Genomic DNA, 19088 nt, shown 5'->3' with positions numbered 1-19088 from the left:
TAGATCCTATTCATCAGTATTTGTTTATTCATAACCATTTCTCAAGGCCTTGATATTTGCTCAGCTCCATATTTTGTGCCCTACTGGGACAGGCTCAAATCCATCTGTGACAAACAGAAGCCTCAAAGAATATATCCAAAGAATAATGTCAACTTTAAAGGTTATATAAATTCCTGGAGCTGTACCATCTTATTACCTTTCTATTAAAATGTCAACATCTTCTCCTATACTTTTTCTCTTTGCATCTTGGTCAGACACCTTTCTACCTTGAGATTAAACTAAATCTCTTGGTTCAGACAACCCTGGATTCAAACTTCTGCTCAACATCCTATTAGCTGAATGCCTTTATGGTACTCTGGGCAGTGTTTTCATCTGTAAATTAGGGATAATACTCTACCCACAGGACTGGGTTGCTGTAAGGATTAAATGTAAAGTATACAGCATATGCCTGGCACATAACAAGCAGCCCATTCTTGTCACCTGTGAATTTCAGATTTGTTTGTATCATTACTCAATAATCATCTTCCGTTCCACCATGTTAAATTGTTTCAATCACTGACTATTCAATGAACTTTTAAATAAATATATAACATCGAGGGCTTCCCTGGTGGCGCAGTGGTTGAGAATCTGCCTGCCAATGCAAGGGACACGGGTTCGAGCCCTGGTCTGGGAAGATCCCACATGCCGCGGAGCAACTAGGCCCGTGAGCCACAACTACTGAGCCTGCGCGTCTGGAGCCCGTGCTCCGCAACAAGAGAGGCCGCGATAGTGAGAGCCCCGTGCACCGCGATGAAGAGTGGCCCCCGCTCGCCGCAACTAGAGAAGGCCCTCGCACAGAAACGAAGACCCAACACAGCCATAAATAAATAAATAAAAAATAAATAAACCCAAAGTTTAAAATAAATAAATAAATAAATATATATATAACATAATCAGGGATGAGTCATAGCACATTGGGACTGCTTTTCAGCCTAGATGATTTTAGGAAGCAACTATTCCAACACCTTTTCTTCATGTGATCACTGCAGGGTACTCAAAAAAAGAATGGTTTGGTTCTTTCCCGATAACAAAGAATAAGAGAAGATGAAATTACTATAAGCGTCAGTAACTTAAGTATAAAAGATATATGAATATATGGGAATGAAAAATATATATACATACACAGTTGTTTTTTTTCACAGAGCCTTTTTACTTTAAGCCCAAACTTGATTCCCAGGTACAGGGCTCTGTAACTTTTCTTGGCATTGAAGTCATGAAGTCTCCTGTCCTCTAAAGCCAGGGCAATCTACAGTGGAAGCAAGCAGCACGCGCTAAGCACAGCACAGTGGGAACCCTGGGGCATTCGCTGCTGCTCCCACCTGTCGGCCAGGTCATTGTGACGCAAATGCTTTGGACACGTGGAACACCTGCGGGAGAGCAGGGGCGGGGTCACCCTGGGCGGCAGATCCGAGCGGGGTGTACCCCAGGAGATGGGGGTCGAGGAAAGACCCCAGGGAATAGAGAGAGGGAGACTCACTCCCCCCATCCCGGACCCGCCCCAAACAAGGTGAGGCCATCGCCCCCTCCCTCCTCTGGGTCCCTGGGTCTTGCTGGGAGGGGTCGCCCGCCGGGATTCTTCGGAGAGAGAAGCGGGGATGGGAGACGACGGCGGGGCCCCGGCCCCGGGCGCTCACGGAGAGGCGAGAGCGCCCGCTCCCCCCGGCCGCTGCGCTGCGCTGCGGCGCTCACGGGTTCCGCCGGCTGCTATTCCGGCTGGCGGCGACCGCCGCAGGAAGGGCCGGTTCCTGCGCTCCCTCCGCCCCCTTCCCTCGCCTTCTGCTGACGCCGACGTCGGATGAGGGAGCTGGAGGGACGCTCGGATCGCTGCCGGGAGGCTCCTAGGGGCCGGGGCTCCGAGGTACCTGCCCTACGGGGCCGTGGCGAGGGCGAGCTGGGCGGGCTGCAGGCTGCATTGGGAGACGCCCGGCAGCCGGGGCGGTCGGGGGCCTGGGGCTGCCAGCCCTCCGCGGGCGCCGGTGACAAGCAGGTCGCCTCCTCCTGCCCCCCTATCCCTGTTCGAGAACCGCCGCAGCCCCTTCCCCTTCCCCGCCTCCGCCCTGGGGCCTGGGAAGGTCTGGAGGATGCGCGCGCGCCTCGAGAGCGCGCGTCAGCCCCGGTGGGGCGCGGAGGGAAACATTCCACGCTCCAGCCCCATCTGTGGACCCGGCGTGTGCGGCACCCTTTTCCCCGCCCGGCCACCCCACCCACGCCGTGCCTCGCCTTCCCAACGCCTCCGGCCCCAGGACCCCGAGGTCCCTCCTGGGTAGGGACTTGCGTCCGGGGCTGACTTGTTGACGAGTTCACCTGCCGCGGCTCCTGGTGTTTGCTTTTTCTCTTCCTTTTGCCCATCTTTGGCGGAGATGGCAGGGAGCAGATGGGGACTCTCTATAACCACTAGTACCGGGAGGCCTGAGCTTGATCTCCCTCGGGCGAAGTGCTCACCAACCTCGGACCCGACTGGAGCGAGAGTCCTTAAGCAGCCCAGGTCCTTGCAAACCCTGGCGCGCCCGTTTCCTTTGGGTGCTGCTGACACCGCCTTTCCTGCCTCGCGGCTATCGGCAGCTCCTGCTTCCTCTAGAAAGGAACATATCCTGTTACTGCGTCTGCCTTTGCCCGGAACGGCTCCCCATTAACGTTTACCATTGCCGTTTTACTTGGAGTGCCCCGAAGGGCCCTCAACTTCTCTTTGGGGGTCTTAAAAATAGTGCGTGCGCCCTTTCTCTGGCGAAAGGCATTAACTGGCTGGTTGGGGGAGAGTTATAGTTCAAAAAGGGAATCAGGTTCTCTTCTGTTTAGATAGCTTAAAAAATTATCACGAGAAAGGGTGCTGGGTGGCAGCCTTAGTAACTGAGATCTGGTAACTTTATGAAAATTATCAGGGCCTGGAAAATGTACCACCAGCTGGTTTGAAAATGTTATTGAATGTAGGAAGAAACGCACGTAAGGCATTGGCCATTAAGGTCTTATAAATTATGACTCATTGCAAACATGTTCATGTCTAAACATTTCAGTAAAGCCTCGCCAGAAAAATATCAGGTTGGTTTCTGTGGACCTTTAGTTTAGTTTTTCTGAGATCTGAACTGTTCCTTGGGGTGGGGGAATGAAATAGGAAATGCTTATTAGTTTGAAATCAGTGCTCCAGACTCAATTTCTTACCTTCTGTTTAAAACACACATTTTTTTACTTTTAAGTGAGTTTTCAAACCATTTTTTTTGTTTTTGTTTACTGTTTTAGGTTGCAGTCTTTATTTTTGAAACATCATGTGTAGAGAATACCATAGGGGCAAAATCAGTTTATAATGCTTAATACTTCGATTATCATTGTTTGGTTTCAGACTGCCATGTATATATTTAATTTAAGGAGATGTAGCTTTCTAATTGGATCTTTTTTGCATTACCCAGGTGAAGAGTTGTACTGTTATTAAAGATGAATCTTTAGAAAATGACAGTTAAGCTACTGAGTACTCATTATAATAGCAGAGAGACCCAAGGCTAAAAAAACTGACCTTGGACACTCCATCCATAGGGCATTAAATGCTAAAGACACTGGATGGTAAATGCCTAGCAAGTTTATTTTATAGCTGTCTTTCCTTCATTTGGTCCACCTGAGACTCTATCTGACTGCTTTCTCTGAGCATCTTTATTACCATGCATTTCTCTCCACATCAACCTTATGAAAAATATGGAAAATTTTGTTACTCAAAAGAAAACCTTCAAAACTGCTGCATTTTCAGTGTATTTGACTAAACAGTACATTTTTTTTTCAGGTGCAGGCAGTTTTATCAGAGGAAGAGAAGTGTGGCAACTGTGAAATGACAAGGCAGGGTAAACCTGTATTGGTGTGAACTTTTAAGTTATAGAAACCTCATACAGGAGAAGGCGGTGAAGTTAATAGGCCACAAGGATCAGGAAGAATTTTTCCTCTTTATTGGTTGAGCCCCACATCTAGAAGCCTGAGGGTAGGTGGCAACATTTAGGATTAGTCCGGCTACTAATGTCCTTTTTATTCCATCTGCACTATCAGATTTATGGGAACCATGGACAAGGATGCTATCTGTATGTTTTTGTCCATGAGGCAACATAGATCACTAATTAATTAACCTCATTCCCATCGTCACCCCCATCCAGAATCTGCCTCAGCAAAACCTTTAACTCAAATACCGATACATACAGGAGGAACATTTTTTTCCTCAAGCTGTCACGTTTTATACCACTATCATATTTAATGCCGTGGAGGATGGGCAGAGGACAGGTTTTGGATCCCAATAGAGCAGAATTGGAACCCCAGCTGCAACACTTAATTAGCCATGTGACCTTGAGCAAGTTACTTAAGCTTTTTAGGTCATTACTTCCTTATCCATAGACCAAGAAAATCCACCTTGTGGGGTTGTGGTGGGAATTAGACATAATATATATAAAATGCTTTTCACAGTAAATAGGACTCAAGTAGTAGCAGTAAATTATTCTTTCACATGCTAAACATATGTGCTGTCTATATCTGAAAAGAATGCTACTGCCTTTCCTCCATGATAAAGAATCCATCCCAGTTGGTTTTGGGTAGTTCAAGTAATATTGGTACCAATACTGAGAGCTTGGAGAATCCATTCCAGTTGGTTTTGAGTAGTTCAAGTAATACTGGTACCAATACTGAGAGCTTGGGCTTTATGAAATCCTCCCTGAATTTGGGGAATGCAATCTGTGGTCGAGGAATAAAGCAAAGCTAATTTGTTCCAGTGGCGGTAGATCTTCCAAACCCTTGCCACTCAAATGTGATCCACAGACCAGCAACATTGGCTTCCCTGGGGAGCTTGTAAGACATGCAGAATCTCAGCCCGCCCTCCCCCTACCCATGTCCACTGAATAAGAATCTACATCGTAACAAGATCCCCAAGTGATTCATGTGTACATTAAAGTTTGAGAAGCACTGTCCTAACCTGGTATTTATCAAACTTTTGTGTCTGATAGCATCATTTGAAGGCTTGTTAAATGTGGATTCCCAGCCTGGATTCTTCCATCTGCTGTTAACACCTCAGGTGGCTCTGATGCTCAGGGTTCTCCCACTAATCTTTACGAAACACTGCATCAAGCTCTTTATCCAGCATAGTGCCCTAAGACGGGCCTTTGCCCTCTTCTTTAACAAAGCATTTTGGCAAACATGATCTTTGATATTCAACCCCCTTTGAGGTAAGTAGGTATTATAATCCCCATTTATCTGCTAAGAAAATTAGGACTACAGGCATGATTTGCCCTGGATAATGCATATGGTAGAACTGCCTTGAACGTCTATAAATCCTGGTTGACCATGCTTTCACTACTCTAGCATCCAAATTAATGCACTGTAAGTAATTTCAGATACTAATGAATCTCTCCAGGACAGAGATGACTATAAGGCGTTTTATACATTCTTTTAAAACAAAGCCTCTCTTCTCTGTGACTGTAGGCCAGTTACTTAGGATAAGTAACTGATTTTGAGCTTCATCCATAAAATGAGGATGATGTCCACTGGACAGTGTTGTCAGAATAAGCATACTGTGCACGAAGCATTCATGTCAGTGTCTGAGAAGTGGTAATTCCTCAACTAATGGTAATTGCTTGTCTCAGTGTAAACCTAGGGAGAGAATGAGTTCATGGAAAGCTGAGAAAATGGCATTGCTCATGATAGGAAGTCTCTCCTCCTAAGTCAGATGATGTCATTCATCAGGCCTTTGGCCAAATCAGAGAAGTGGGGTCACTACTCAGTTTTCAGCAAGCATTTGTTATGTGTGTGTTATATGCCATGCATTGTTCCAGAACTGGGAATCCTAAGACAAGACCCAGACTCTACACTGCTCTGGAGGAGCCTGCAGCCTAGTGAGGGAGATCAAGGGGTCAGGTGACAATTACATTTCAGGAAAAGCAGGGAGGGAATGAAGCCCAGGGCAGAGGCACCCAACCCAGACAGGAGAGAGAGCAGAGAAAACCTGAGAAGATTTGTGGAGGAGGTGACCCTTGAGTTAAGCCTTAAAGAGCCAGTAGGAATTTGGCAGGTCAGAAAAGGTTGGGAGTGGAGAGAGAGAGTTCACCACACAGTACCCAGGTATACAAAGGGAAAGAATACTGGCAAATAGTCCTCATGCCTGGAGCCCAGTGTGCATGTGTATCCCTTATTAGCTGAGTGACCTTGGGCAAGTTTGATCACCTGTGAATTGAGAGGCTTAAATGTATTAATCAGGGTAAGCACAGGACTGATTTCAATTATGTGCTGGATAGTCATGGAGAGGCGGTGGAGGTATTAGTAGAAAATAAGGGACTGACATTAAGAAGTCATTAGAATTAGAGGAAATTAAAGAGGTCAATTTTAGAATACATTTAACAGAAAATACATAGAATTAAAAGAGGGTGACTGAAAAAGACAACTGAATGCAATGCATTACTGTGGGTGGGAAACACGAGGTATATGTATTCAGTGATGGACCAATGAATATATAGATAATGGTATATTGCTAGCCCTGAGAGTCTAGACTTGAGAGTGGGAAGTTCCTCTCATTCTGTGGTGTATTTGTACAACGAGTGACTCTAAAGTTTTGCAGCTATTTTCCCAGAGCACACATTAAAATCCGTCATCGTGATCTCTCACACCCACCCACTTCTCTGTTGCCAGAATAGGGCATGGAAACCTAATGGTACGTGGGGGAAATCCAGCCTTCTCTGCATGTTTCTGGGGTAGCGCATCCTAGGCCAGGGACCAAGGAGCTAATTGTGATAAATGGTGCCCCCCCCTTCTTATGGGTAGGAACCCTGATAGCCGCCAGGAGTCTTCAGCAAGGTTTTGTTGTGCACAAGCACCGTGGTGGTAATGGATTTGGGGCTAACACAGCGCCTGAGCCTGTGATTAGGAGAGATTGTTTTTATAGAAACCAAGCCCATTATCCAATCCCTTTGGTCCAGGAATAGAGTGGAGTGCTTAGAAACAGGAGTTCAGAAGTCAAAAGCAGCCTTGAATTTACTAGTTGTTGACTTTGGGCAAATTATTTCACTTTCTAGCTTTTTTTCTCACTTGCAAAATGGGGTTGTATCCCCTTCTGGTGTGGGCATTAACTCTACGTGCTTCACACATGTAAAGTGCCCCGTAAATGGTAGCACAAAATTATTGCCCTTTGTCCAGCACATATTTGCTAAAGGCCTGCTGTGTTTCAGGTTCTGTGCTTGATGTAAGGAGGCAAAGATGAACCAGTTAGGGTCCCTGCCTTCAAGGGACTTCCAGACTAGTGTGGGGCATGCAGATGTAATCAGCTCATCGCAGGAGAATAATGGGAGTGCAAGGCACCACTAGCATCAGTGTGGGGCAGTTAATTCTTCGGTGGGGAGGACAGGAGTGGGAGGCCCCTGGGAGCAGGAGGGCAGGTGTTGGGTTGGGGAAGACTTCATGGAGGAGTTGACACTTGAGAGTCTTGAAATAAGATGTAAGTTTGGCCAGTTGGACAAAGGAGGGGAGGTCATTTCAAATGGAGGGAAACTTTGCAAAGCCTTGAAATGAGTGTATTCAGGAAAGTTCTAGCATTCTGAAATGACCAGAAGGAATAGTTCTGTGTGAGGTAGAGTAAACATTTTTGGAAAGGGGCCAGAATGTGAAGGGGCTTGGGTTTTTTTGCTGCAAAGTTTGGACTTTCTCTAGCGACAAGAGAAGGCAATTAAAGCGTTTTGAGTAGGAGGGTGGTATGATTAGATTTGCATATTATAGAAATAGTTCAGACCATGGTATAAAAGATTGGAGTGGGCAGATACAGGGATGGTTTTGCCTCTGAAGGCCTAGACTAAGCCCTGGCTGTGAATCTAGAAAGGAGAAGATGTATTTAGTAGCCTTTTAGGAGGTAGAATGGAGAGAACTTGGAGACCAGCGGCTAAAGATGAGAAAGAAGTCAAGTTTCCAACTTGGGCCACTCAGTAGATTTTGTGCTGGTAATTAACATAGGGACCATAGAAAGAAGAAACATTTGTGGGTGGAGATGGAGAGAGAGAATTTTAGTTTTAGAGGTGCTGAATTTGAAGTGCCTATCGGACATCCAGGTGAAGATGACCATAGGGAAATGGAGATTTAAATACCTCTTCAGAGCACCAAATCCACATTTTGATCCCCCTACTGTAGTCTCTGGAGAGGTGTTTAATTCTGGAAGTCGTTGGCATACAGCTGTTGGTTGAAGCCACAGAAGTGGATTAAATCACCTAGAGAGAGCAAGTAAAGTGTAATAGAAGACGGCCAAGGTTGGAACCTTGTAGAGCAATGATATTCAAGACGTGCACACAGAGGGAAAGGAGCTAACAAAGGAAACTGAAGAGTTACAAAAGTGTAGAGAGTGTTTTCTGAGAAGTCAAGGAGGGGAGCTTAGTCAAAGGTCAAGTGAGAGGGGGACTTGAGTTGGGTTCCTGGTGAAAACCTTTCTCTGGTGTGGTGGAGAAAGGAACCAGACTGTGTGGCCTTAGAACTTTGTGAAGAGAAGGAAGAGGATGGTAACTGGAGGAAGAAACAGGTTGGAGAATATGGGTTGATGGCAGAAAGGGAGGTTGATTAACTTGAAAGAGAAGGGATAATAGATGGACCAAGGTGGGAAGGGGCAAAAGGGTAAGACCTGTCCCTTCTGAAGAGAAAGGAACAGCAGTGGTTATAGTCATGGTGCTGGATGGTTCCAAAGAAGTGAGTAGTGGTGATGAGGAGTGGAAGCCGTGAGAGAAGGGGCCCAGCACTCTCTCCTCTTTGCACTCCTGACCTGAAGCTCTGTGCCTTTGAGCTACTTCCTGGTGGTTCTACCTGGTATTCTACGTGTCTTACCAGGTATATGTCCAACGGACCTGCCTTTCCTGATTCCCACCAAAATAACTGGTCTTGTGCCTTATTTGCTATTAATAATGGCTAATAATTTATTCACCATTAATAATAACAGCGCTATTGCTGCCGTTTATTCCAGTAAACGTCTTCCCTAAGAAAGTAGCAAGGACCTGGAAAAAGGATCTTTTATTAGTTCTCAAATAACACCAAGTAGATGACCCAAGGGTGGCTCTGTTAATTGGGGTACGTGAAAATACAAAGCTCTCTCTTTCTGCCTGCTTCCCTTTGCTGCTGACTTTTATTTAAAGGTCCTCCTCTTGCATCTCCCTCCCCTGCCTGGGCTGCCTTCATCCCTTGCTCTTAAACTAGCCCAAACTCCAACATGATTTAGGGGCCACTACTTTACCAAGGGAAGGCCTTGAATCCATGCCGTTTCCAGAGAAAGGAGCTGTGTTGGTTTGTTTACAGGACCTGTGCACAGCACAGATATTTTATAAACCACGTACTGGTGTATGTGTTTCAGTAATTTAAAACTAATGAAAAAAGCTTACTCTGTGCCTTGGGAGATTTCCTTCAGTCCTGGGCATCAGTTGGCTCATCTATGAAAGGAGAAGATTGGACTGAATGATCTGTAAGTTCTCTCCTATCTCTGAATGATCCTGTGGAGGCCTAAGAAATTACTTGATCATCTCTTTAAGAGGCTTTAAATTATGAATTTAACCTTAAAGAAACAGAACTTTGTAAACAGTAGTATCTCCCAAATTGTTCTGATTGTTGACATTATGCTTATGTGTAATTTCATATAGGTGTCATCACTACATTCACATTCTTTTTCTTCCTTCACACTTGTAATATTATTAACCATTCATATTTATATATGAATTATATATATTTCATTTATAAATATATGTATGCATTTTATATTTGTAGGTATTTATATATGTGCATATGTGTGTGTGTGTGTATATATATATAGAGAGAGAGAGAGAGAGAGATTGATTGTCCTTATATTCTCACTTTTGATGGTCTAAAGGTAGTTCATCCACTTCACATAATCATTCCTGTGAATCTGATTTAAAGCAGTATATTTTGCATATAGAGTTGGACCTTTTTAAGGCAACTTATTATGAAAATGTGGATTATAGCCATTTTGTAGTTCATTTAAAAAGATTATATATACACACATATATACACATATATGGTCTTTTATATATACATATACATGTATATAAATAAGATTTTATTTTTGTAATGACATCTCTGACAGGATAATTGTCAGAGATTCTGGGGAGAAAACTGTTTAAAGGTATTTATATTTGTACAGAATATTGATGACCTGAGTTACGGAATTAATTTTTAGCTGTTTGCTGCTTTGCTTAATGCCTTAGACCAAGGCTGTCCAATAAAAATATAAGGGCAGCCACATGTGTAATTTAAAACATTCTAGGAGGCATATTGAAACAACTGAGAAGAAGCAGGGGGAATTAGATGATATACTTATGTAACCCAATATATCCAAAATATTATTCAACATAAAATATAAAAATACATATATAAAATATAAATAAGTATGAACATAATTAAATATAACATATAATATGTAAATATATATTTATATATAATATAGCAATATAGTTATATAAAATTTAAATATACATATATATCAATATAAAATACATATAATTTTATCAACATAAAATATAAATGAGTATAAAATATAAATTTCTTAATAGACATTTTACTTTTGGTGGGTTACTAAGTCTGCAGATTATAGTGTGTGTTTTACTTGAAAGCATATCTGATTCCAAACTAGCCATATTTCAAGTGGCTGATGTATTGGACACCACAGTCTCGGATGAGAAAGTTAGTTTATCTCAGATTAATCTTTCATAAAAAAACTTTATCCCAATTATAAAATGCAGTTTTAAAATTTAATTTAAGGAAAACATGTATTCCCATCATTTAATAATGTTCTATGCTAGCAGTTGAAGGCTCTAGTATTTGACAGAAGTTGATTGAGACCTCTGTCTGACTAGGGTGTTCCTTCATTCTTCACCTTGTGAGATTAAGCTTTTAGAGAAAAAGCCACTGTAAGTACCAGAGATTAAAATCCATATGTATGCTAAATTTGAATTGACATTTGAAAGTTACATAAACCAACCTAAATAAAATCAAAGGTGAATATAATTTATACAGCAAGGGTTTTTAAAAATCCTTTCTTTAGCAAAGATACCCTATTTGTTCTTTTTCTGTTTCCAGTCTTCTAATCCACTTCGTATTATTTGTTCTTTTAGATTTCCTTGAGGTTTGTTGTGTTCAGTGCCAGCCTCTTCATTACTACCATCGTGATTTTTGTTGTAGCGCAAAATTCACCCTCACTCCTCCTTTGCAAGCAGGGCTGTAAGCAAGAGAAAAAAGAGCAAGACCTAGATTGTGCCCCTTGTGAGCAATTTGAGTTTGCGGTTTATTTTGATTTTAGTTTGTTTCGTGGGGACATAATATTTTTAACTAATGTTAATGTTAAGGAGGAAAACCTTTTAGAGAATACATTGGCTTTTTTTTAAAGTTTCTTCAAATATGGGATGCTATATTTGATATTTTCCTTTGAGAGACATCTCTTGGAAGAGAGGAAGAGACTCAGGAAAGCACCAGGTTGCTAATCGGCTGATGAGTGTTTCAGTCCCAGAATTCCTCCTCGTAAACTTGATCTTTAACCTGATACCCTCCCCACATACCCACACACACTCCTACCCTTCCCCTGACCAGCAACTACTGATTCTTAGAATCCCAGCCCAGAGGCTATGTAGGAAGCCAGCTCGGTGCCCTGACTTCTTTGTTCGTCTAACCCTGGGCACCTTCCTCATCCATGACACTTCTTCCCCATCACAGGCAGCACTTGGCATCCCCTGACTTCAGATTCTCCTGTTCACTTATATACAGATAGCCCCAAAAGTCTATGGCAAATAGTGATGTGTAATTTTATAGAGGTTTAGTTTTAAAGAATTATTCTTTATTTCATCAAATATAAGAAACCATTGCTTATAAGCTCTTTTACCATTTTATGTTCCATGAAGAAAGAAAAATGACTGCCAAACAGTTGACAAGTTATCGATTATACGACACATCCTGGTTTCAGGAAGGTTGGAATGTGAACAGATTTGCACCTTGGATTCAATGACATGTGGTGCCATGAAGCTGGTGTTTGGGAATGAGTGATTTTACTATGGGATGATTCAAACATACCCCCATGCACCCACATCACTGTAAGACTCTGTGCTGTCCTCTTGAAAAGTGTGTTTCTTTTGGGGGGAAAAATGGCCCACTTCCCAAGAAAAGCTAAATGCTGGTGTGCACAACAGAACTGAAGTGCTCTAAGATGGTGACAATTTTTAGTTAGAAAATAGAGATTTTGAATAAATTAGACAAATGACAAATTTGGCTGTGGCTCCGATCTGCAATTCAAGAGAATCCACCATATGCTCAGTACAGATATAGGAAAAAGGGATTCTGGACTCAGTTTCAGCTAGTACTCCAACTAATAGAAAACCTGCTCACTGAGGGAAGAGAAAAACCTACTGCTAAAGTTGGAAAGGTAATTAATTTGAGGCATGAAACTGCATAAGAAACAGGACACACTTAGGAAATGTGAGTGAAGAGGAAGCTTATTGAAGTATTTTTGTGGGTTGAGAGTATTGATATGGTGAAATATAACTACTCATCTTACCTTTACCCTGAGTAAGCGTTGGCTCAAGAATTTTAGACTCTTTGCATAATTCAAATGTAATCAGAGGTGCCATCAGCTAACTCCATAAACTCATAGAGAAGTGTTCTGGGCCAGAACAAATGTTCAGTGCAGCTGAAGGCAGCCTGTATGGAATGAAAATACTTTGCCATGTTACATTTCCAAGGAGGAAAATCAGTATCAGGGTAGGAGGCAGCCATGGACAGACCGACTCCTCTTTGTAGCAATGCATCAAACTTTGTTTGAACCAGGCTTGCTTTAGTGTTCCATGAACCTTGGGTTATTTGGAAAAAACTTTTGCTTATGTATTGGACAACCAGTGTGTTCAAAATGGCTTTTCAATGGCTATTGGAAATAAAAACAAGTGGGACAGTTGTGGTCTGTCCACATGGGTGGATAAAATTGAAGACTCAACATACCAAGCATGAAGAAAAGCATAGAGGAGAATGAGAAGAAAAGCACAGAGGAATCCTCCCACCCTCAGGGTTGCTACATCAAAATTAGGAACTAACTTTTCATTGATCTATTAACTCTTGGGCCCGTACTTCTTTGAGTAGGTCTTAAATATTATTGGCTCATCTGCTTTTTCCCCGCGGAGACAGAATTTAGTGAAACACAAACATTCATGTGGTCAAGTCATGCTGAATTTAACAATATTGGTGCTTTTCTTTTTCTTATCATGGGACTCACGGTCCGTGAGCAACTTGATACTTGCTCTTCCTTGCCTGTCTCCTAAGGTAAGGTGACCACAAGTAGAACTTTAGGAAGTCTTCTCTGTGCTTAACACAACCTTGAGGCCTGATACCATTCATTTTGGGCTTCTTTCATAAGTGCTTTGTGGCAGAAGTGGAGAAATAGCTTCCTCTGCAGAATCGTGAATTGAAGTATTAGCTAATCATAGACTTTATTGTATTTTAAAGGGAAAATGATATTTTTACAGCAGAATTTACAAATTTGGGGATACATGAAGATCTTTTTATATGTCTCTTGCAAATGTCAAGAGTCTCTTGGATCTAGAAATTATGTTTATATACGTCTGTCTTTCCTGCTCAGCCTGCACTGTCCGATATTATAGCCAATAACCACATGTAGCCTTTGAGCATTTAATGTGGCTGGTCTCAATTGAGATGTACTATAAGTGTAAAATACATACCAGATTTCAGACTTGATACAAAATCATGAATGCAAAATATAGTTCGTAATTTTTAATTGATTGCCTGTTGAAATAATATTTTAGATATATTGGGTTAAATAAAATATATTATTTAAATTTTTTTACTTTTTCTTTTTACTTTTCTTTTTTAAATGAATGCGTTTTCCTGTTATTCTGCATTCCTGCTAGGACTGGTATTTTCAGCTTTGTTTGTTTGTTTGGAATGTAACCATTCTAATCAATGTGTAGGATATCTCATATCTGTTATTTTCTTATAATCCCTGTATTATCAGGTCTTTGTATATGATTTTTTTCCCATTTGTATATCTTGTATGGTAAGGTGTCTATTTGTATACTTGCCCCTTTTTTTTAACCTTTTGACTCCTTTCACCCATTTCTCCAGCCACTCACCACCCACCTCTGGTAACCACCAATATGTTCTCTGTATCTATGAGCTTGTTTTTTTGTTTTGTTTCTTTGTTTTTGATTCCACATGTAAGAGAGATCAGCAGATATTTGTCTTTCTCTACCTGACTTATTTCACTTAGCATAATGCCCTCAAAGTACATTTATGTTGTTGCGAATGGCAAGGTTTCCTTCCTTTTTATGGCTGAATAATATTCCATTATAAGTATGTGTGTATGTGTGTGTATACACACACACACACACACACACACACACACAGGCAACAATTTCTGTATCCATTCATCCGTCAGTGGACACTTAAGTTGTTTCCATGTGTTAGCTATTGTAAATAAGATTTCAGTGAACATAGGGGTGTGAATATCTTTTTGAGTTAGCATTTTCATTTTCTTTAGATAAATAACCAGAAGTAGAACTGCTAGATCACATGGTAGTTCTATTTTTAATTTTTTGAGGAACCTCCATACTGTTTTCCATAGTTGCTATGCCAATTTACATTCCCACCAACAGTGCACAAGTGTTCTCTTTTCTCCATGTCCTCGCCAATACTTGTTATTTCTTGTCTTTTTGATAATAGCTGTCTAACAGGTTTGAGGTGATATCTCATTGTGGTTTTGATTTGCATTTCCCTGATGATTAGCAATGTTAAGCATATTTTAATGTACCTGTTGTCCATCTGTATGTCTTCTTGGGAAGAATGTCTATTCAGATCTTCTGCCCATCTTTTAATCAGATTGCTTTTGCTAATTGAGTTGTATGAGTTCTTTATATATTTTGGATATTAACCCCATATCAGATATATGATTTGCAAATATTTTCTCCCATTCAGTAGGTTGCCCTACATTTTGTTGATGGTTTCCTTTGCTAGGCAGAAAGTAGAAGCCTTTTAGTATGGTATGCCACTTATTTATTTTTGCTTTTGTTGCTTTTGCTTTTGTTGTCAGATTCAAAAAGTTATTGCCAAGACTTATGTCAAGGAGATTACTGGCTATGTTTTCTTCTAGGAGTTTTATGGTTTCAGGTCTTACATTTAATTCTTTAATCCATTTTGAATTTCTTTTTGTACATGGTGTGAGGCACTAGTCTAGTTTTGTTCTTTTACATGTAGCTGTCCAGTTTTTCGAACACTATTTATTGAAGAGACTGTCCTTTCCCCATTGTATATTCCTGGCTCCTTTGTCGTGAATTAATTGACCATATATGTGTGGGTTTATTATTTTTTACTTTTTTAATATGGTTATTAGATCATTTAAAATTACTTATGTAGCTCATAGTATATTTCTATTGGACAGAGCTGATCTAGACTATAGGTTCCTTGAGGCCAGGGACAGTGCCTGCCACATGTTAATTAAATGCTCGATGCGTGTTTGATAAATCAAACTGTTGAAATGAATGAACAGATGAGAATTATAACAATTTTTTTAAGTAGTGATTTTGACACTGGATTTAGAAGGTGATAGGCCAGATGAGATGGATTTTGTCAGTAAATCTTAAAATGTTTATTAATTATCCCTGGTGTATGGGACTGAAACATACATTAAAAGAGATGCACATGCTGGCTGCAACTGCCATCTCATGAGACATTCAGATATCCCCTGTAGGCTGACCTGATTTTGCCACCCATGATTCCTTTGTTCAAGTGCCATATATAATCCAGAAGTTTGTTCAAGAATGATCTATTTCTAGAGAGGATTTTTCCTTTGTGCCATTTAGCTGTGGTTCTCAGACTTTAATGTGCTTAAGAATCACTTGCAAAACCTGTTACAAATGCAGATTCCCAAACCCATTTCCAGAAATTCTAGTTCAGTAGGTAAGGGATGGGGCCCAGGAATCTGCATGTTAACACCCCAGAAGATTCCTGCATAATTGACCTGTAAGCAATACTGTGAGGAACACTGCTGTATGGCATCATAATCTGGGAGCAGCCTGAAACTTCAGGAAAAGGGCAGTTGGTTTAGCGATTTTTATTATCTATTATACTATAAAGAACTCATTGTTAAATATATTAATAATCAAAAATTAATCAAAAATTGCAGCAAACAGAACAATCAACAGTGAAAAGGCAACCTACCAAATGGGAGAAAATATTTGCAAACCATATATCAGAGAAGGGGTTAATATCCAGAACATATAAAGAACTCCTATAATGCGATAACAAAAAAATTACCCAATTAAAAAAATAGGCAAAGGACTTGAATAGACATTTCTCCAAAGAAGATATGCAAATGGCCAAATAGCACATGGATGCTCTCCAGGAAGAAGAGAGATGCTGGTTACGGGATGCTGTCATTTCAGAGGCATCCGGACACTCTAAGAAAATGTCCTTCCTCTTTCCTGTCCCCATACCTGAAGCCTGGAATATCAACACCTCAATTGCGTTCCCTCAAAACATTTTTTAAAAGCCTTGCAGAGACTTCCCTGGTGGTCCAGTGGCTAAGACTGCACGCTCCCAATGCAGGGGGCCTGGGTTCAATCCCTGGTCAGGGAACTAGATCTACCACATGCTGCGACTAAAGATCCTGCATGACGCGAATGAAGATCCTGCACGCGGCAGCGAAGATCCCATGTGCTGCAACTAAGACCCAGTGCACCCAAATGAATAAATTAAAAAAAAAAAAAAGCCTTGGAAACCCTGCTCATTTTAGGGGTCCTGGTTGTTAGGACCCTTTCTGAGGCAGAGGGAGAATGATTGGGTTCATGTTGTTGAAGTAGCCAGAGCATTCACACGCTGAGCATTCACTCCAGCGGCCAGCAGTCTGTGTCTGGTCAGAGGCCATTCCTTTAGGTAGCGAGCTCTCCATTCTTTCCAGTAACTGGTAGGCAAGTGTGGCTGGGTTAGCTGGCTCTACCCCTCCCTGGGGTTGGCTAGCTTCCACGAGTGGGGCAAATGGAGTGAGGGGCAAAGGCATCAAGTGACTCCCATATTTACTAATGAGATGAAAATACAGTACTTGGTTGGTCAAAACTGAAATAATCTCATTTTCCTCCTTTGTACCCTTCTTGGTATCTTGTTCTGGGTTATCAATTCTTTTTGTCTGTTTTTATTTTTGCAATGTGTTGGTTTACCTTCTAGAAATACTGATTATGAAAGATTTAAGATCTGTAAAGAGACAGACAGATGCAGTATACTCACCACCTAGCTTATCAAAGAAAATATTATGGGTACAAAGTCCCTGTATACTCCTCTCAAATAATATTCCCCATCCCCACTGCAGTGGTAACTGCTGTTTGGAATTTAGTGTTCGTCATTCATATGCAATTCTTTATACCTTCACTATATAATGTTTGTATATTTCAACAATATAGAGTATTGTTTGGAATGTTGCGGTCTCAAATTTTATGTAGTCTTTTGCAACCTGCTTTTTTCATTCAACTTGCCTGTTCACTTCTTAAACTTCATTGAGGATGTTTCTTCCAGTGTTACTTAACTAGACTACTCTAGACATTGGGGTACAGTGATACTGTGTAATAATGTTTGGCCCCCAAGATACAACTAGAAATGGCTTAGACTGAAAAACTTTATATGTGTCAAATGAATGTATAATTGTAATATAGTGTGTAACTGTTAAACGTATTTGTTTTATTTCAGGTTATAATATAACTTATCCTCTCATGCTTTTTCCCTGTCCCTTCTCCCCAAATCATCAACAGTAGAAAAAGAAGAAGAAGGAAACATGTCAGGACACAAATGGTAAGTAATTTGTTGTCTCTTCTGAATTGGGAGAGGCTAATGAAAGAGGATAGCACGTAGTATATGCTCAATAAATGTCTACTGAATGGAAAAATCAAGAGTCACAATAGCAGTAAATAACCTGTTAGCCTACACCCAATGTTGAGTATAGTCAAGTTTTCAGTATCCCTGCTAAATGTAATATGAAAACCAATAACCAAAAATATTCTCTAAGAAATTCATTTATGTGTAACTTTCTGCTGGGCATCTAACAATGGCTTTTCTCACCACCATTTTTTCAGTGTAATGAGATGATACATTTTTTAATCTGTCTTATTTACAACTTCTAATATTAGGGTTATAAGGGAATTTTATATAGGGCAGCTATAAAATAACAATATAACTAATAACAATAAAAATAACTCAGACTCATTAATATATAGTCATGACTTCAACCTTCATGAACATTCAGGAGCCAGTCATGGTTGGAAGTAGATGATGCTGAATAAAATAGGTGTGGTAATTACATGACAGTGTTATCACTGCCTTTTACATGCCTATAAAGCATCTAACAGCATGTTAAACCACTTATAAATTCCAGTTCTGTTACAAGCAGTGTTTCTGAACCCTTCTGAAACCTTGATCCACTGGGCAAGCAGATCTTTGTTGTTTTCTACCTCCTTTAACTTGTATCATGAAACAGTGCCGTGCATATTTTCATTTTTCAAAGGTACAATTAAAAAAAAAAAAAGGTACAATTGATTATAATAAGGAATATACTTTTTTTTAATAAATTTATTTATTTACTTATTTATTTTTGGCTTAGTTGGGTCTTTGTTGCTGCGCGCAGGCTTTGTCTAGTTGCAGCGAGTGGGGGCTTCTCTTTGCGGTGCGTAGGCTTCTCATTACGGTGGCTTCTCTTGTTGCGGAGCACAGGCTCTAGGCGCGCGGGCTTCAGTAGTTGCGGCTCACGGGCTGTAGAGCGCAGGCTCAGTAGTTGTGGTGCACGGGCTTAGTTGCTCCGCAACATGTGGGATCTTCCTGGACCAGGGCTCGAACCCGTGCCCCCTGCATTGGCAGGCGGATTCTTAACCGCCGTGCTACCAGGGAAGCCCCAAGGAATATACTTTTTAATCCCTCCTCTCTCAGTAGAGAAGCAATCAGGTCCAAGTCCTCTGTAATATCAAATGTCAAACTTTAAAAGTATTTTGCCTGTCTTAAAATGTAATGAGCTTTAAAAGGTAATTAATAAATAGCTA

The 19088-nt window shown here is 41.0% G+C and overlaps 1 protein-coding gene across 17 annotated transcripts in view; it reads left to right on the top strand.

Moving 5' to 3' along the window:
* Positions 1–1422: 1422 nt before the first annotated feature.
* Positions 1423–19088, top strand: part of ICA1 (islet cell autoantigen 1) — a 144269-nt gene continuing 126603 nt past the window's right edge. For 5 of the 17 annotated variants that reach the window (XR_009505064.1, XM_059933927.1, XM_059933920.1 and 2 more), the window contains exons 1-2: positions 1423–1546; positions 17749–17850. Coding sequence is in view for 16 of the 17 variants with exons in the window: in XM_059933927.1 (XP_059789910.1) it covers positions 17834–17850 (17 nt within the window). In the remaining variant the exon portion in view is untranslated. Of the gene's footprint in view, positions 1547–1748; positions 1898–3805; positions 3998–17748; positions 17851–19088 lie in introns of those variants that run through there. The other 12 variants (XM_059933922.1, XM_059933915.1, XM_059933924.1 and 9 more) reach the window with 8 other exon arrangements.

This window comes from Balaenoptera ricei, chromosome 9 (assembly GCF_028023285.1).
Source record: "Balaenoptera ricei isolate mBalRic1 chromosome 9, mBalRic1.hap2, whole genome shotgun sequence".
NCBI lineage: Eukaryota > Metazoa > Chordata > Mammalia > Artiodactyla > Balaenopteridae > Balaenoptera > Balaenoptera ricei.
The sequence above is the reverse complement of the archived record's forward strand: the minus strand, read 5'-3'. Positions and strand labels throughout refer to the sequence as shown.